General features: G+C 45.7%; 2 protein-coding genes across 2 annotated transcripts in view; one reads left to right on the plus strand and one right to left on the minus strand.

Moving 5' to 3' along the window:
• LOC139555338 (disks large-associated protein 3-like) overlaps positions 1-20,186 on the minus strand; it is a 293,568-nt gene that overhangs the window by 83,002 nt on the left and 190,380 nt on the right. The window lies entirely within an intron of this gene.
• LOC139554359 (uncharacterized) lies at positions 13,852-14,736 on the plus strand. Its single transcript, XM_071367110.1, has one exon. The coding sequence runs from the start codon at positions 13,852-13,854 to the stop codon at positions 14,734-14,736; it is 885 nt and encodes a 294-aa protein (XP_071223211.1).

Here is a 20,186-nt window from a genome sequence, read left to right on the forward strand (position 1 = left end):
CCACAAAATGAGGTGGAAACTGAGCTGCACTTCCTAACCTCCTGCCCAATGTATGACCATATTAGAGACACATATTTCCCTCAGATCACACAGATCCACAAAGAATTCGAAAACAAATCCAATTTTGATAAACTCCCATATCTACTGGGTGAAATTCCACAGTGTGCCATCACAGCAGCAAGATTTGTGACCTGTTGCCACAAGAAAAGGGCAACCAGTGAAGAACAAACACCATTGTAAATACAACCCATATTTATGTTTATTTATTTTAACTTGTGTGCTTTAACCATTTATACATTGCTACAACACTGTATATATATAATATGACATTTGTAATGTCTTTATTGCTTTGAAACTTCTGTATGTGTAATGTTTACTGTTAATTTTTATTGTTTATTTCACTTTTGTATATTATCTACCTCACTTGCTTTGGCAATGTTAACACATGTTTCCCATGCCAATAAAGCCCCTTGAATTGAATTGAATTGAATTGAGAGAGAGGTGGGAGATATAGAGAGTTTGGTCCTTATGGGGGATGTAAATTGGGATAATCCTTGTATCCTATTGTCTCCCTGCTTCATGAAAGAGCCTTAATGAGGAGAGCTTTGGAGTGTAGGGGCACAGTCAGGCGGGGGCGGATAAAGAGATGGAGGGAGGAAGGGGGGGGTAAAGAGATGGAGAGACGAGAGGGAGGAAGGGTGGGAGAGAGAGAGAGAAAGTGCGTCTTACACGTCTCTCTCACCTGACCACACTGTCTGCCTTCACCTTGCTCTGTTAATTGTCCCCCGTTATAAAATAGACAGTGGGCTATGGATCTGTCACCGTACGTCCGTAACGAACCGTTCGTTAATCAGACACCACTGCCTCGAATTTTGACCAAATGTAATGAAGTGAATTGTAAGCCATAGAGATCCAGTATTTAAACTTATTGGCCCAAGGGGCGGGGGGGGGGGGGGGGGGGGCTATAGTAGTCAACTGAATTTACAAACTTAGAACAAGCATTATCTCGTGACCCTGTCTTAGTTATCTTTGTTCTCTTTATTATTTTTGGTTAGGTCAGGGTGTGACGAGGGTGGTTTGTGTGTTTTTTTCTCGTCTAGGGTGTTTGTACCGTCTATGTTTTTTTTGTAGAGGTATGGGGTTGTGTTCATTCTAGGTGTTTATGGTAGTCTATGGTTGCCTAGATTGGTTCTCAATTAGAGGCAGGTGTTTGTCGTTGTCTCTGATTGGGAACCATATTTAGGCAGCCATGTTCTTTGGGTATTTTGTGGGTGATTGTTTCCTGTGTCAGTGTTTGTGCCACACGGGACTGTTACGGTTTGTTCACGTTTATTGTTTTTGTATTGGTGTTCATAGTTCAGTTTTCTATATTAAAACATGGATACCTACCACGCTGCGTATTGGTCCGATCCTTGTTACACCTCTTCAGAGGAAGAAGAGGACGACAGCCGTGACAGACCCTGTTGAGTGACAGTCATTCTGTACATACTGTCTAGCCATCTGATCACGAGAAACCAGAAGGACCTACAAGGTCCGCTACTGTTCACAGAAGAGGAACGTTTTGACAGGGTGTATCTGTAGACAGTGTAACTCCATACACACCTTTAATAATGGAGGCAGTGTTTATTTATTTCAAAGGGGAATACTCACAAGTATTGTCGCCACGACGGAAGCCATTTTGTTTCCAGACAAGAGAAAAAAGACTTGATTGTTTTTCTCTTATTAATTCATTAGTTTTAATAATTGTCACTAATTGGACAAGCAACATCAGTTTGAGTAACTGTCACTAATTGGTCAAGCAACATCAGTTTGAAAATGTTTAACTAATTTGCCACACAACATCAGTTTGAATAACTGTCACTAATTGGCCAAGTAACATCAGTTTGAATAATTGTCACTAATTGGCCAAGCAACATCAGTTTGAATAACTGTCACTAATTGGCCAAGTAACATCAGTTTGAATAACTGTCACTAATTGGCCAAGCAACATCAGTTTGAATAACTGTCACTAATTGGCCAAGCAACATCAGTTTGAATAACTGTCACTAATTGGCCAAGCAACATCAGTTTGAATAACTGTCACTAATTGGCCAAGCAACATCAGTTTGAATAACTGTCACTAATTGGCCAAGCAACATCAGTTTGAATAACTGTCACTAATTGGCCAAGCAACATCAGTTTGAATAACTGTCACTAATTGGTCAAGCAACATCAGTTTGAATAACTGTCACTAATTGGCCAAGCAACATCAGTTTGAATAACTGTCACTAATTGGCCAAGCAACATCAGTTTGAATAACTGTCACTAATTGGCCAAGCAACATCAGTTTGAATAACTGTCACTAATTGGTCAAGCAACATCAGTTTGAATAACTGATTGGCAAGCAACATCAGTTTGAATAACTGTCACTAATTTGCCAAGCAACATCAGTTTGAATAACTGTCACTAATTTGCCAAGCAACATCAGTTTGAATAACTGTCACTAATTGGCCAAGCAACATCAGTTTGAATAACTGTCACTAATTGGCCAAGCAACATCAGTTTGAATAACTGTCACTAATTGGCCAAGCAACATCAGTTTGAATAACTGTCACTAATTGGTCAAGCAACATCAGTTTGAATAACTGTCACTAATTGGCCCAAGGGTCCCTGCATCACTGGTGGGGGACATCATGTTTACCTTTACCTGGTTCATCTTTCTGTTCTCTCTAACTGTCTGTTCATCTGTCTGTTTCCTGTCCCCTCTCTCTATCTCTCCATCTGTCTGTTTCCTGTCCTCTCTCTCTATCTCTCCATCTGTCTGTTTCCTGTCCTCTCTCTCTATCTCTCCATCTGTCTGTTTCCTGTCCTCTCTCTCTATCTGTTCATCTGTCTGTTTCCTGTCCTCTATCTCTATCTGTCCATATGTCTGTTTCCTGTCCCCTCTCTCTGTCTGTTCATCTGTCTGTTTCCTGTCCTCTCTCTCTATCTGTCCATGTGTCTGTTTCCTGTCCTCTCTCTCTATCTGTCCATCTGTCTGTTTCCTGTCCTCTATCTCTGTCTGTTCATCTGTCTGTTTCCTGTCCTCTATCTCTATCTGTTCATCTGTCTGTTTCCTGTCCTCTATCTCTGTCTGTTCATCTGTCTGTTTCCTGTCCTCTCTCTCTATCTGTTCATCTGTCTGTTTCCTGTCCTCTCTCTCTATCTGTCCATCTGTCTGTTTCCTGTCCCCTCTCTCTATCTCTCCATCTGTCTGTTTCCTGTCCTCTATCTCTATCTGTTCATCTGTCTGTTTCCTGTCCTCTATCTCTATCTGTTCATCTGTCTGTTTCCTGTCCTCTATCAATTCAATTCAATTCAATTCAATTCAAGTTCATCTGTCTGTTTCCTGTACTCTCTCTCTATCTGTCCATATGTCTGTTTCCTGTCCTCTCTCTCTATCTGTCCATCTGTCTGTTTCCTGTCCTCTCTCTCTATCTGTTCATCTGTCTGTTTCCTGTCCTCTATCAATTCAATTCAATTCAATTCAATTCAAGTTCATCTGTCTGTTTCCTGTACTCTCTCTCTATCTGTCCATATGTCTGTTTCCTGTCCCCTCTCTCTGTCTGTTCATCTGTCTGTTTCCTGTCCCCTCTCTCTATCTGTCCATCTGTCTGTTTCCTGTCCTCTCTCTCTATCTGTCCATATGTCTGTTTCCTGTCCCCTCTCTCTGTCTGTTCATCTGTCTGTTTCCTGTCCCCTCTCTCTATCTGTTCATCTGTCTGTTTCCTGTCCTCTATCAATTCAATTCAATTCAATTCAATTCAAGTTCATCTGTCTGTTTCCTGTACTCTCTCTCTATCTGTCCATCTGTCTGTTTCCTGTCCGCTCTCCGAGAGCTGTGTGTGACGTCACGCGTGTAAATGTCAGATAGTTGACTGCTGGAACGGATCTAGCAGTGAAACCGAAGCTAACACAGTTCCCTGGTTATAGGTACGAAGAGGATGAACAGATGAGATGAGGAAGTGGAGCTAGCATTCATGTACATTATAGTGAGTGTGTGTTTGTGTGTGTGTGTGTGTGTGTTTGCGTGTGTGCGTTTGCGTGCGTGCGTGTGTGTGTGTGTGCGTGTGTGTGTGTGTGCGTGTGTGTGTTTGCGTGTGTGTGTTTGCGTGTGTGTGTGTGTGTGTGTGTGTGTGCCCTGAGGGAGAGCAGGCTGGCATATCCCAGTCATACTGACGCTCCCACAGTGACCTACAATAACAGTGCCAGCTGATCCAAAACGTGCAGAAACACACACACACCTAACTGCACTAAAGCCAGTGAGAGAGAGACCAACAGAGAGTAAGAGATGGGGGGAGAGATTCAAGGTGTAATTTGACGTTTTAGCAGGTCCCCATGACGTCCACATTTGTTTTTTAAGTGCTCAGAGTTGGGATTGAACCTGTGGTCTACAGAGCAGGAGATCAGAGCTGGGATTGAACCCTGCGGTCTATGGAGCAGGAGATCAGAGCTGGGATTGAACCCGCGGTCTATGGAGCAGGACCTCAGAGCTGGGATTGAACCCTGTGGGCTACGGAACAGGAGATCAGAGCTGGGATTGAACCCTGCGTTCTACGGAGCAGGACCTCAGAGCTGGGATTGAACCCTGTGGGCTACGGAACAGGAGATCAGAGCTGGGATTGAACCCTGCGGTCTATGGAGCAGGAGATCAGAGCTGGGATTGAACCCGCGGTCTATGGAGCAGGACCTCAGAGCTGGGATTGAACCCTGTGGTCTACGGAGCAGGAGATCAGAGCTGGGATTGAACCCCGTGGTCTATGGAGCAGGACCTCATAGCAGGGATTGAACCCTGTGGTCTACGGAGCAGGACCTCAGAGCTGGGATTGAACCCACGGTCTATGGAGAAGGACCTCAGAGCTGGGATTGAACCCTGTGGTCTACGGAGCAGGAGATCAGAGCTGGGATTGAACCCTGTGGTCTATGGAGGAGGACCTCAGATTGAGCCTGCGGTCTACGGAGCAGGACCTCATAGCTGGGATTGAACCCACGGTCTATGGAGCAGGACCTCAGAGCTGGGATTGAACCCTGTGGTCTACGGAGCAGGACCTCAGATTGAGCCTGTGGTCTACGGAGCAGGACCTCATAGCTGGGATTGAACCCTGTGGTCTACGGAGCAGGACCTCATAGCTGGGATTGAACCCTGTGGTCTACGGAGCAGGACCTCATAGCTGGGATTGAACCCTGTGGTCTATGGAGCAGGTCCTCAGATTGAGCCTGCGGTCTACGGAGCAGGACCTTATAGCTGGGATTGAACCCTGTGGTCTACGGAGCAGGAGATCAGAGCTGGGATTGAACCCCGTGGTCTATGGAGCAGGACCTCATAGCTGGGATTGAACCTGTGGTCTATGGAGCAGGAGATCAGAGTTGGGATTGAACCCCGTGGTCTATGGAGCAGGAAATCAGAGCTGGGATTGAACCCGCGGTCTATGGAGTAGGACCTCATAGCTGGGATTGAACCCTGCGTTCTACGGAGCAGGAGATCAGAGCTGGGATTGAACCCTGTGGTCTACGGAGCAGGAGATCAGAGCTGGGATTGAACCCCGTGGTCTATGGAGCAGGACCTCAGATTGAACCTGCGGTCTATGGAGCAGGACATTATAGCTGGGATTGAACCCTGTGGTCTACGGAGCAGGAGATCAGAGCTGGGATTGAACCCTGTGGTCTACGGAGCAGGAGATCAGAGCTGGGATTGAACCCCGTGGTCTATGGAGCAGGACCTCATAGCTGGGATTGAACCTGTGGTCTATGGAGCAGGAGATCAGAGTTGGGATTGAACCCCGTGGTCTATGGAGCAGGAAATCAGAGCTGGGATTGAACCCGCGGTCTATGGAGTAGGACCTCATAGCTGGGATTGAACCCTGCGTTCTACGGAGCAGGAGATCAGAGCTGGGATTGAACCCTGTGGTCTACGGAGCAGGAGATCAGAGCTGGGATTGAACCCCGTGGTCTATGGAGCAGGACCTCAGATTGAACCTGCGGTCTATGGAGCAGGACCTCAGAGCTGGGATTGAACCCTGTGGTCTACGGAGCAGGATCAGAGCTAGGATTGAACCCCATGGTCTATGGAGCAGGAGATCAGAGCTGGGATTGAACCCGCGGTCTATGGAGCAGGACCTCATAGCTGGGATTGAACCCTGTGGTCTACGGAGCAGGACCTCAGATTGAGCCTGTGGTCTACGGAGCAGGACCTCATAGCTGGGATTGAACCCTGTGGGCTACGGAGCCGGAGATCACTGCTTAGACCGCTGCACCATCCTTCCACAACGAGTTGGCAACGAGAGTCTTCTAATGGCTAAACTGAACCCAGGAGAGATTCCTCTGTTTTAAAATGATCTCAAACCTCAACCCTTAACCAGTTGGAATCAATACCTGCACTTAACCGTAGAGTTGTTTCTGTGAGCCTAAATCTTCTGGAGCTCCTGCTGGAAGCTGTGTGCCCAAATAAGGGACGTCGGGAGATGGAGGAGTGTACTGGTTTATCTAAGGATGTCAAGAAATGACGTGAGCCTGTGATATCTGGTTGGATAAAGAGAGAGGTGAGAGATGTCTTGGGGAGACAGAGAGATGTCTTGGGGAGACAGAGAGATGTGTGAGGAGACAGAGAGATGTGTGAGGAGACAGAGAGATGTGTGAGGAGACAGAGAGATGTGTGAGGAGACAGAGAGATGTGTGAGGAGACAGAGAGATGTGTGGGGAGACAGAGAGATGTCTTGGGGAGGAGACAGAGAGATGTCTTGGGGAGACAGAGAGATGAGTGAGGAGACAGAGAGATGTCTTGGGGAGACAGAGAGATGTGTGAGGAGACAGAGAGATGTCTTGGGGAGACAGAGAGATGTGTGGGGAGACAGAGAGATGTGTGAGGAGACAGAGAGATGTGTGAGGAGACAGAGAGATGTGTGAGGAGACAGAGAGATGTGTGAGGAGACAGAGAGATGTGTGAGGAGACAGAGAGATGTGTGAGGAGACAGAGAGGTGTGTGAGGAGACAGAGAGATGTGTGAGGAGACAGAGAGATGTGTGGGGAGACAGAGAGATGTGTGAGGAGACAGAGAGATGTCTTGGGGAGACAGAGAGATGTGTGGGGAGACAGAGAGATGTCTTGGGGAGACAGAGAGATGTGTGAGGAGACAGAGAGATGTCTTGGGGAGACAGAGAGATGTGTGAGGAGACAGAGAGATGTCTTGGGGAGACAGAGAGATGTGTGGGGAGACAGAGAGGTGTGTGAGGAGACAGAGAGATGTCTGAGGAGACAGAGAGATGTGTGGGGAGACAGAGAGATGTGTGAGGAGACAGAGAGATGTGTGAGGAGACAGAGAGATGTGTGAGGAGACAGAGAGATGTGTGGGGAGACAGAGAGATGTGTGAGGAGACAGAGAGATGTCTTGGGGAGACAGAGAGATGTGTGAGGAGACAGAGAGATGTGTGAGGAGACAGAGAGATGTGTGAGGAGACAGAGAGATGTGTGGGGAGACAGAGAGATGTGTGAGGAGACAGAGAGATGTCTTGGGGAGACAGAGAGATGTGTGAGGAGACAGAGAGAGGAGACAGAGAGATGTGTGAGGAGACAGAGAGATGTGTGGAGAGACAGAGAGATGTCTTGGGGAGACAGAGAGATGTGTGAGGAGACAGAGAGATGTGTGAGGAGACAGAGAGATGTGTGAGGAGACAGAGATATGTGTGAGGAGACAGAGAGATGTGTGAGGAGACAGAGAGATGTGTGGGGAGACAGAGAGATGTCTTGGGGAGACAGAGAGATGTGTGAGGAGACAGAGAGATGTGTGAGGAGACAGAGAGATGTGTGAGGAGACAGAGAGACGTGTGGGGAGACAGAGAGATGTGTGGGGAGACAGAGAGATGTGTGAGGAGACAGAGAGATGTGTGAGGAGACAGAGAGATGTGTGAGGAGACAGAGAGATGTGTGAGGAGACAGAGAGACGTGTGGGGAGACAGAGAGATGTGTGGGGAGACAGAGAGATGTGTGAGGAGACAGAGAGATGTGTGAGGAGACAGAGAGATGTGTGAGGAGACAGAGAGACGTGTGGGGAGACAGAGAGATGTGTGGGGAGACAGAGAGATGTGTGAGGAGACAGAGAGATGTGTGAGGAGACAGAGAGATGTGTGAGGAGACAGAGAGACGTGTGGGGAGACAGAGAGACGTGTGGGGAGACAGAGAGATGTGTGGGGAGACAGAGAGATGTGTGAGGAGACAGAGAGATGTGTGAGGAGACAGAGAGATGTGTGAGGAGACAGAGAGATGTGTGAGGAGACAGAGAGACGTGTGGGGAGACAGAGAGATGTCTTGGGGAGACAGCGAGATGTGTGGGGAGACAGAGAGACGTGTGGGGAGACAGAGAGACGTGTGAGGAGACAGAGAGATGTGTGAGGAGACAGAGAGATGTGTGAGGAGACAGAGAACAAAGTGTTCACCTTCTGTGTGAATCTTTAGAGCTGTATTCCTGTCTGTCGTCTGTGTGACCAATGAGAGAATGTCTGATGAATTAAGGAGAGGAGAAGCTCTCTCCTCTTAGACAGCAGAGTGAGAGAGAGGGGGAGAGAGAGAAGAAGAGCAGGGGAAGAGAGAGAGTGAGGTAGAGCACAGGGAATTGAGAGAGAGGAAGTGAGAGAAGGAGAGAGAGAGGTAGAGCATAGGGAATTGAGAGAGAGGAAGTGAGAGAGAGAGAGAGAGAGAGAGAGAGAGAGAGAAAGAGAGGTAGAGCATAGGGAATTGAGAGAGAGGAAGTGAGAGAGAGAGAGAGAGAGAGAGAGAGAGAGAGGTAGAGCATAGGGAATTGAGAGAGAGGAAGTGAGAGAGAGAGAGAGAGAGAGAGAGAGAGAGAGAGAGAGAGAGAGAGAGAGAGAGAGAGAGAGAGAGAGAGAGAGAGAGAGAGAGAGAGAGAGAGAGAGAGAGAGAGAGAGCATAGGGAATTGAGAGAGAGGAAGTAAGAGAGAGAGAGAGGTTCGAGCTTAAACCACACCAAAACAACACTAGACACAATGGAACACAAAGCTTGTACGATCTCATCCTGGAATATACAAGGCCTGAGGTCATCCGCCTTTGGCCTAAAGAGCAGGAACCTGGAATTCAGGTAAATACCTGTAAATACAGACATTGTCATTGTGCAATAAACATGGTATAGAGGGGCTGGTAGTCCCATCCACCAAACTACCAGGTGTGAAACAGGGAAGGGACTCAGGGGTCCCTTTGCGCGTGTGTGTGTGTGTGTTTGCGTGTGTGTTTGTGAAACAGGGAAGGGACTCAGGGGGTATGCTAATTTGGTATAGAGCAGACCTAACCCACTCTATTAAATTAGTCGAAACGGGAACATTTTACATCTGGCTAGAAATTAATGAGGAAATGATCTCAACAGAGTAAAATGTCCTCCTGTGTGCTACCTACATCCCCCCACTAGAATCCTCATACTCTAACGATGACAGCTTCTCCATCATAGAGGGGGAGATCAATCATTTCCAGGCCCAGGGACATGTACTAGTCTGTGGAGACCTAAATGCCAGAACCGGATAAGAACCTGAAACCCTCAGCACACAGGGTGACAAACACCTACCTGGAGGTGACATCATTCCCTCCCCCATATGCCCCCCTAGACACAACTACGACAGCATAACCAACAACAACGGGTCACAACTCCTGCAGCTCTGTCAGACGCTGGGTATGTACATAGTCAATGGTAGGATTCGAGGATACTCCTATGGTAGGTACACCTATAGCTCATCTCTTGGCAGTAGTACTGTAGACTACTTTATCACTGACCTCAACCCAGAGTCTCTCAGAGCGTTCACAGTCAGCCCACTGACACCCCTATCAGACCACAGCAAAATCACAGTCTACTAGAACAGAGCAATACTCAACCATGAGGCATCAAAGCCAAAGGAACTGAGTAATATTAGATGGAATGAAAGTAGTGTAGAAACCTACCAAGAAACAATTAGAACAACAACAAACTCAATCCCTTTTAGACAACTTCTTGGACTAAACAGTTTAGACTCAGTGAGTATAGCCCTGCTGTTGAGAGGGGCCAAATTACTGTGACAATCTTACGAGCACATTCCCAAACAATGCAAAGTTAAAAAGTTGTTAAAAATTGCAAACAAAAATAGAAAATACTATCACAATAAATAACAATAACGAGGATATAGAAAAGGAGTACCGGTACCAAGTTAATGCGCTGGGGTACCAGGTGGTGGAGTTGAGGTAATATGAACTAAAACACCCATACACGTATTATTTACAAACCAACAGAGATTCACTACCTGGTGACTCGACTCACTACCTACCTGATGACTCGACTCACTACCTACCTGGTGACTCGACTCACTACCTACCTGATGACTCGACTCCCTACCTACCTGGTGACTCGACTCACTACCTACCTGATGACTCGACTCCTTACCTACCTGATGAGTCGACTCACTACCTACCTGATGACTCGACTCACTACCTACCTGATGACTCGACTCACTACCTACCTGATGACTCTTCTCCCTGCCTACCTGATGACTCGACTCCCTACCTACCTGATGACTCGACTCACTACCTACCTGATGACTTGACTCACTACCTACCTGATGACTCGACTCACTACCTACCTGATGACTCGACTCACTACCTACCTGATGACTCGACTCCCTACCTACCTGATGACTCGACTCCCTACCTACCTGATGAGTCGACTCGCTCCCTACCTGATGAGTCGACTCACTACCTACCTGATGAGTCGACTCACTACCTACCTGATGACGACTCACTACCTACCTGATGACGACTCACTACCTACCTGATGACTCGACTCCCTACCTACCTGATGAGTCGACTCACTACCTACCTGATGAGTCAACTCACTACCTACCTGATGACTCGACTCACTACCTACCTGATGAGTCGACTCACTACCTACCTGATGACTCGACTCCCTACCTACCTGATGAGTCGACTCACTACCTACCTGATGACTCGACTCCCTACCTACCTGATGAGTCGACTCACTACCTACCTGATGAGTCAACTCACTACCTACCCGCCCACACATCTGAATATATCTCTATGAATACCAATCTTTGTTTTGAATCCATAATCAGCCAACAACAGATTGCCTGTTCCAAATGACACTGTACTATAAAGAGAGGCTACAGCAGTGTGTGTGTGTGTGTGTGTGTGTGTGTGTCTGTGTGTGTGTGTGTGTGTGTGTGTGTGTGTGTGTGTGTGTGTGTGTGTGTGTGTGTGTGCGTGCGTGCGTGCGTGCGTGCGTGCGTGCGTGTGTGTGTGTGTGTGTGTGTGTTTGCGTGTGTGTTTGTGTTTGCGCGCGTGTGTGTGTGTGCGTGCGTGCAAGTGAGTCAATTGCTTGTCATTGACCCCAGTCTAGCAGCTGTGAATGTGAGTCACAATGACGTTATTACAGTAGGTAGAGAAAACAGCAGAGCACAAGTACTACACACTTAACCCTTCCTACAGATTCACTTAACCCTTCCTACAGATTCACTTAACCCTTCCTACAGATTCACTTGGGGGAAATGGGAAATCTGAGGTTGGTCGAAACCATTCAGATTTTTTTTTTTGGAGGACACCCTCTTTTCAATGGGTTTCATTGGGAATCCAGATTTCTAAGGGACCTTCCTGCAGTTCCTATCGCTTCCACTGAATGTCAACAGTCTTTAGAAATTGGTTGAGGTTTTTGCTTTGAGAAATGAAGAAGTAGCCATGTTCAGAATGAGGCTCGAGTGAAGTGTACTGTTTGTTAGAGGCGTGTGACCAGAAAGCATGCTACACATTGTTTTCCTCCGTTATTGAACACAGATCATCCCGTCTTCAATTTTATCGATTGTTTACGTTAAATAATACCTAAAGTTGTATTACAAAACTACTTTGAAATTTTTGGACAAAGCTTACAGGTAACTTTTGAGATATTTTGTAGTCACGTTGTGCAAGTTGGAACCAGTGTTTTTCTGGATCAAACGCGCCAAATAAATGGACATTTTGGATATATATCGACGGAATTAATCGAACAAAAGGACCATTTGTGATGTTTATTGGGACATATTGGAGTGCCAACAGAAGAAGCTCGTCAAAGGTAAGGCATGAATTATATCTTTATTTCTGTGTTTTGTGTCACGCCGAGAGGGTTGTAATATGATGGTCATTGATTGTTTGCTGGGGTGCTATCCTCAGATAATAGCATTGTTTGCTTTCGCCTTAAAGCATTTTTTAAATCTGACATGTTGGCTGGATTCACAACAAGTGTAGCGTTAATTTGATATATTGAATGTGTGATTTCATGAAAGTTAAATTTTTATAGTAATTTATTTGAATTTGGCGCTCTGCATTTTCACTGGCTGTTGGCCAGGTGAGACGCTAGCATTCGGAATTTTGGATGAAAAGCATGCCCAAATTAAACTGCCTGCTACTCGGGCCTAGAAGATATGATATGCATATAACTGGTGGATTTGGATAGAAAACACTCTAAAGTTTCCAAAACTGTTAAAATAGTGTCTGTGAGTATAACAGAACTGATTTGGCAGGCGAAAACCTGGGAAAAATCCATTCAGGAAGTATTTTTTGGGGGGGTTTTGTAGTTTTCTATTCAATGTCATTGCAGTATCCATCGACTTAGGACTCAAATTGCAGTTCCTATGCCTTCCACTAGATGTCAACAGTCTTTAGAAATCGTTTCAGGCCTGTATTCTGAAAAATGAGAAAGTAAGAGCAGTCTGAATGAGTGGACCCTAAAGTGTCACAGAGCTTTTTGATGCGCACGACCGAGAGAGTACCTTTCTTGTTTACCTTTTATATTGATGACGTTATTGTCCGGTTGAAATATTATTGATTATTTAGGCTAAAAACAACCTGAGGATTGAATATAAACATCGTTTGACATGTTTCTGTGAACTTTACGGATGCAATTTAGATTTTTTGTCTGCCTGTTTTGACTGCGTTTGAGCCTGTGGATTACTGAAGAAAATTAGCAAACAAAACTGAGGTTTTTGGATATAAAGAGACTTTATCGAACAAAAGGAACATTTATTGAGTAAATGGTGTGAATGTCTGCTGAGTGCAACCATATGAAGATCATCAAAGGTAAGGGATTAATTGTATCTCTATTTCTGACTTGTGTAACTCTTCTACTTGGCTGGTTACTGTTTGTAATGATTTGTCTGCTGGGCTATGTTCTCAAATAATCGTAAGGTATGCTTTCGCCGTAAAGCATTTTTAAAATCTGACAACGTGGTTGGATTCACAAGAAGTTAATCTTTAAACCTATGTAAAATATGTTTTGTTTTCTGAATTTTTATAATGAGAATTTCTGTATTTGAATTTGGCACCCAGCCGTTTCACTGGCTGTTGAAGAGGTGGGACGCTAATGTCTCACGTACCCAAGAGAGGTTAATCACGAAACAAACACCACTGTCTTTCTTTATCACAGAGAGTTCTTTCTTCTTGTCCACGCGATGGACCACACTGGCTGAATGGATGGGACAGCATATGCGGAGAGAGCCATGATTCTGTAAAAACAGAGTATGTTACAGTCCCTGATGTCTCTGTGTAAGGAGATCCTCGCCCTGAGCTTGTCGGCTTTATTGTCCAGGGACTGAACGTTAGTGAGTAATATACTCTGAAGCAGTGGATGGTTTGCACGCCGCCTGAGTCTGACTAAGGCCCCACTCCTACCTCTTCTCTGGCATCAGCATTTTAGTGCAAGAGGGATGATAAGAGCCTCGGGAAGTTCAAACAAAGGATCCAGGTCAGGGAATTGTCTTTCCGGCTGTAAGTAGAAATATTAAATAAACGTTCTGAACAAATAGAAACAACACACAGTTGGCCATGAAACACAGCACTGGGCCCATGAAACACAGCACTGGGCCCATGAAACACAGCACTGGGCCCATGAAACACAGCACTGGGCCCATGAAACACAGCACTGGGCCCGTGAAACACAGCACTGGGCCCATGAAACACAGCACTGGGCCCATGAAACACAGCACTGGGCCCATGAAACACAGCACTGGGCCCATGAAACACAGCACTGGGCCCATGAAACACAGCACTGGGCTCATGAAACACAGCACTGGGCCCATGAAACACAGCACTGGGCCCATGAAACACAGCACTGGGCCCATGAAACACAGCACTGGGCCCATGAAACAAAGCACTGGGCCCATGAAACACAGCACTGGGCCAATGAAAAACAGCACTGGGCCCATGAAACACAGCACTGGGCCCATGAAACACAGCACTGGGCCCATGAAACAAAGCACTTGGCCCATGAAACACAGCACGGGGCCCATGAAACACAGCACTGGGCCCATGAAACACAGCACTGGGCCCATGAAACACAGCACTGGGCCCATGAAACACAGCACTGGGCCCATGAAACACAGCACTGGGCCCATGAAACACAGCACTGGGCCCATGAAACACAGTACTGGGCCCATGAAACACAGCACTGGGCCCATGAAACACAGCACTGGGCCCATGAAAAACAGCACTAGGCCCATGAAACACAGCACTGGGCCCATGAAACACAGCACTGGGCCCATGAAACACAGTACTGGGCCCATGAAACACAGCACTGGGCCCATGAAACACAGCACTGGGCCCATGAAACACAGCACTGGGCCCATGAAACACAGCACTGGGCCCATGAAACACAGCACTGGGCCAATGAAACACAGCACTGGGCCAATGAAACACAGCACTGGGAAATGAAACACAGGAGCTAGAAACAGAGCGACCGTGTCCATTGGTGCTATCTTGTCCACATCAGATCTATTTAAACAGTATTGATTTTTGCCTGGTCTCATGTGGTTCTGCCTACGGACACTGAGACTGCCTCAGAAATGGCACCCTATTTCCTATATAGTAAATTTGGGCACTGGTCAAAAGTTTCGCACTATTTAAAAATATATATATTTTACCTTTATTCAACCAGGTAGGCCAGTTGAGAATAAGTTCTCATTTACAACTGCGACCTGGCCAACTGAACTTAAATAAATGATCTGTATTAACGATCTGATCGCAGTATCCAAAATACACTGAGTATACTAAACACTAGGATATTGAACCGCCTTCAGTTCATTGTGGCATGGACTCTACAGCCTCAGTTCTTCGGGCATGGACTCTACAGCCTCAGTTCGTCGGGGCATGGACTCTACAGACTCAGTTCGTCAGGGCATGGACTCTACAGCCTCAGTTCGTCGGGGCATGGACTCTACAGACTCAGTTCGTCAGGGCATGGACTCTACAGCCTCAGTTCGTCGGGGCATGGACTCTACAGACTCAGTTCGTCAGGGCATGGACTCTACAGCCTCAGTTCGTCGGGGCATGGACTCTACAGCCTCAGTTCGTCAGGGCATGGACTCTACAGCCTCAGTTCGTCGGGGCATGGACTCTACAGACTCAGTTCGTCGGGGCACGGACTCTACATGGTTCCACAGGGACGCTGGCCCATGTTGACTCCAATGCTTCCCACAGTCGTGTCAAGTTGGCTGGATGTCGATTGGGTGGTGGACCGTTCTTGATACACACGGGAAACTGTAAAGTGTGAAAAACCAAACCAGCGCACTTGGCACCTACTACCCAAAAGAACTTCAATCCTTTCCCAATCTTCTTTAACCTGTCTCCTGCCCTTCATCAACACTGATTGAAGTGGATTTAACAAGTGACATCAATAAGGGATCATAGCTTTCACCTGGATTCAACTGGTCAGTCTATGTCATGTATTGTATATTCAGTGTACAACATTGCAACTGAGTGCTAGATTAAGCTAAATCCATGTTATCTAATACTGAGTCTATCAGAGGGCTAGATTAAGCTAAATCCATGTTATCTAATACTGAGTCTATCAGAGGGCTAGATTAAGCTAAATCCATGTTATCTAATACTGAGTCTATCAGAGGGCTAGATTAAGCTAAATCCATGTTATCTAATACTGAGTCTATCAGAGGGCTAGATTAAGCTAAATCCATGTTATCTAATACTGAGTCTATCAGAGGGCTAGATTAAGCTAAATCCATGTTATCTAATACTGAGTCTATCAGAGGGCTAGATTAAGCTAAATCCATGTTATCTAATACTGAGTCTATCAGAGGGCTAGATTAAGCTAAATCCATGTTATCTAATACTGAGTCTATCAGAGGGCTAGATTAAGCTAAATCCATGTTATCTAATACTGAGTCTATCAGAGGGCTAGATTAAGCTAATAACATCACTACCTGTTGACTACCTGTTGACTACCTGTTGAGTCTGCAGACGTGTTGCTGTGCGTTTTGCTCCCAACTTTACTTTACTTTGCTAGCTGACAACTTTACGTTTTTTTTTGTTTTGTTTTTAATTACCGTTTATATTTTTAGTTTTTCCATCGCAACTTTCTTCCCTCATTCAACTTTTTCACTCCGGACGCTTTATCTGGACATGGTTCGTCAACACCTTCAACAGCCGAAGCTAAGTACTAACATTAACATGATGTCTTTTAATTGCAGTCGCTGTACTCATAATATACAGGAGAACGATGTGCTACAAGCCCAGCTTCAGACGCAATCGTTAGGCAAGGGTAATTTCAGTGTAGGAAAGGAAGAAACAGCGTCTGTGCCACCAGTAAGTACAGATAGTAACGTTAGTATAAATCCCCCCGCACAGTCCCCGCAGCCGGACAACTTTCTCATGGCTTCTGGAGGGAAATGCTGTTGGAATGCTCAACCGGTGTCGCTCATTCAGCCGACAGAAACTTTCAACCGGTTCTCCCCATTATGTAGCGAGTCGGAGTCTGAGTCTGAGTTTTCTCTTGTCTCTACTCCTCCCGTTACGGGGTCTGAGACGCCGAAGGCTCCCACCATTAGCTCTGACAAATTGAAAACCCTAGTCATTGGCGACTCCATTACCCGCAGTATTAGACTTAAAGCGAATCACCCAGCGATCATACACTGTTTACCAGGGGGCAGGGCTACCGACGTTAAGGCTAATCTAAAGATGGTGCTGGCTAAAGCTAAATCTGGCGAGTGTAGAGAGTATAGAGATATTGTTATCCACGTCGGCACCAACGATGTTAGGATGAAACAGTCAGAGGTCACCAAGTGCAACATAGCTTCAGCGTGTAAATCAGCTAGAAAGATGTGTCGGCATCGAGTAATTGTCTCTGGCCCCCTCCCAGTTAGGGGGAGTGACGAGCTCTACAGCAGAGTCTCAGCACTCAATCGCTGGTTGAAAACTGTTTTCTGCCCCTCCCAAAAGATAGAATTTGTAGATAATTGGCCCTCTTTCTGGGACTCACCCACAAACAGGACCAAGCCTGACCTGCTGAGGAGTGACGGACTCCATCCTAGCTGGAGGGGTGCTCTCATCTTATCTACCAACATAGATAGGGCTCTAACTCCTCTAGCCCCACAATGAAATAGGGTGCAGGCCAGGCAGCAGGCTGTTAGCCAACCTGCCAGCTTAGTGGAGTCTGCCAATAGCACAGTCAGTGTAGTCAGCTCAGCCATACCCATTGAGACTGTGTCTGTGCCTCGACCTAGGTTGGGCAAAACTAAACATGGCGGTGTTCGCCTTAGCAATCTTATTAGGATAAAGACCTCCTCCATTCCTGCCATTATTGAAAGAGATCGTGATACCTCACATCTCAAAATAGGGTTACTTAATGTTAGATCCCTCACTTCAAAGGCAGTCATAGTCAATGAACTAATCACTGATCATAATATTGATGTGATTGGCCTGACTGAAACATGGCTTAAGCCTGATGAATTTACTGTGTTAAATGAGGCCTCACCTCCTGGTTACACTAGTGACCATATCCCCCGTGCATCCCGCAAAGGCGGAGGTGTTGCTAACATTTACGATAGCAAATTTCAATTTACAAAAAAAAAAATGGCGTTTTCGTCTTTTGAGCTTCTAGTCATGAAATCTATGCAGCCTACTCAATCACTTTTTATAGCTACTGTTTACAGGCCTCCTGGGCCATATACAGCGTTCCTCTCTGAGTTTCCTGAATTCCTATCAGACCTTGTAGTCATAGCAGATCATATTCTAATTTTTGGTGATTTTAATATTCACATGGAGAAGTCCACAGACCCACTCGAAAAGTCTTTCGGAGCCATCATCGACTCAGTGGGTTTTGTCCAACATGTCTCTGGACCTACTCACTGCCACAGTCATACTCTGGACCTAGTTTTGTCCCATGGAATAAATGTTGTAGATCTTAATGTTTTTCCACATAATCCTGGACTATCGGACCACCATTTTATTACGTTTGCAATCGCAACAAATAATCTGCTCAGACCCCAACCAAGGAGCATCAAAAGTCGTGCTATAAATTCTCAGACAACACAAAAATTCCTTGATGCCCTTCCAGACTCCTTCTGCCTACCCAAGGACATCAGAGGACAAAAATCAGTTAACCACCTAACTGAGGAACTCAATTTAACCTTGCGCAATACCCTAGATGCAGTTGCACCCCTAAAAACGAAAAACATTTGTCATAAGAAACTAGCTCCCTGGTATACAGAAAATACCCGAGCTTTGAAGCAAGCTTCCAGGAAATTGGAACGGAAATGGCGCCACACCAAACTGGAAGTCTTCCGACTAGCTTGGAAAGACAGTACCGTGCAGTACCGAAGAGCCCTCACTGCTGCTCGATCATCCTACTTTTCCAACTTAATCGAGGAAAATAAGAACAATCCAAAATTTCTTTTTGATACTGTTGCGAAACTAACTAAAAAGCAGCATTCCCCAAGAGAGGATGGCTTTCACTTCAGCAGTAATAAATTCATGAACTTCTTTGAGGAAAAGATCATGACCATTAGAAAGCAAATTACGGACTCCTCTTTGAATCTGCGTATTCCTCCAGGGCTTAGCTGTCCTGGATCCGCACAGCTCTGCGAGGGCCTGGGATCGGGAGAGACACTTAAGTGTTTTAGTACTATATCTCTTGACACAATGATGAAAATAATCATGGCCTCTAAACCTTCAAGCTGCATACTGGATCCTATTCCTACTAAACTGCTGAAGGAGCTGCTTCCTGTGCTTGGCCCTCCTATGTTGAACATAATAAACAGCTCTCTATCCACCGGATGTGTACCAGACTCACTAAAAGTGGCAGTGATAAAGCCTCTCTTGAAAAAGCCAAACCTTGACCCGGAAAATATAAAAAACTATCGGCCTATATCGAATCTTCCATTCCTCTCAAAAATTTTAGAAAAAGCTGTTGCGCAGCAACTCACTGCCTTTCTGAAGACAAACAATGTATACGAAATGCTTCAGTCTGGTTTTAGACCCCATCATAGCACTGAGACTGCACTTGTGAAGGTGGTAAATGACCTTTTAATGGCGTCAGACCGAGGCTCTGCATCTGTCCTCGTGCTACTAGACCTTAGTGCTGCCTTTGACACCATCGATCACCATATTCTTTTGGAGAGACTGGAAACCCAAATTGGTCTACACGGACAAGTTCTGGCCTGGTTTAGATCTTACCTGTCGGAAAGATATCAGTTTGTCTCTGTGAATGGTCTGTCCTCTGACAAATCAACTGTACATTTCGGTGTTCCTCAAGGTTCCGTTTTAGGACCACTATTGTTTTCACTATATATTTTACCTCTTGGGGATGTTATTCGAAAACATAATGTTAACTTTCACTGCTATGCGGATGACACACAGCTGTACATTTCAATGAAACATGGTGAAGCCCCAAAATTGCCCTCGCTAGAAGCCTGTGTTTCAGACATAAGGAAGTGGATGGCTGACAACTTTCTACTTTTAAACTCGGACAAAACAGAGATGCTTGTTCTAGGTCCCAAGAAACAAAGAGATCTTCTGTTAAATCTGACAATTCATCTTGATGGTTGTAAAGTCGTCTCAAATAAAACTGTGAAGGACCTCGGCGTTACTCTTGACCCTGATCTCTCTTTTGACGAACACATCAAGACTGTTTCAAGGACAGCTTTTTTCCATCTACGTAACATTGCAAAAATCAGAAATGTTCTGTCCAAAAATGATGCAGAAAAATTAATCCATGCATTTGTTACTTCTAGGTTAGACTACTGCAATGCTCTACTTTCCGGCTACCCGGATAAAGCACTAAATAAACTTCAGTTAGTGCTAAATACGGCTGCTAGAATCCTGACTAGAACCAAGAAATTTGATCACATTACTCCAGTGCTAGCTTCCCT

This window comes from Salvelinus alpinus, chromosome 26 (assembly GCF_045679555.1).
Source record: "Salvelinus alpinus chromosome 26, SLU_Salpinus.1, whole genome shotgun sequence".
Lineage (NCBI taxonomy): Eukaryota > Metazoa > Chordata > Actinopteri > Salmoniformes > Salmonidae > Salvelinus > Salvelinus alpinus.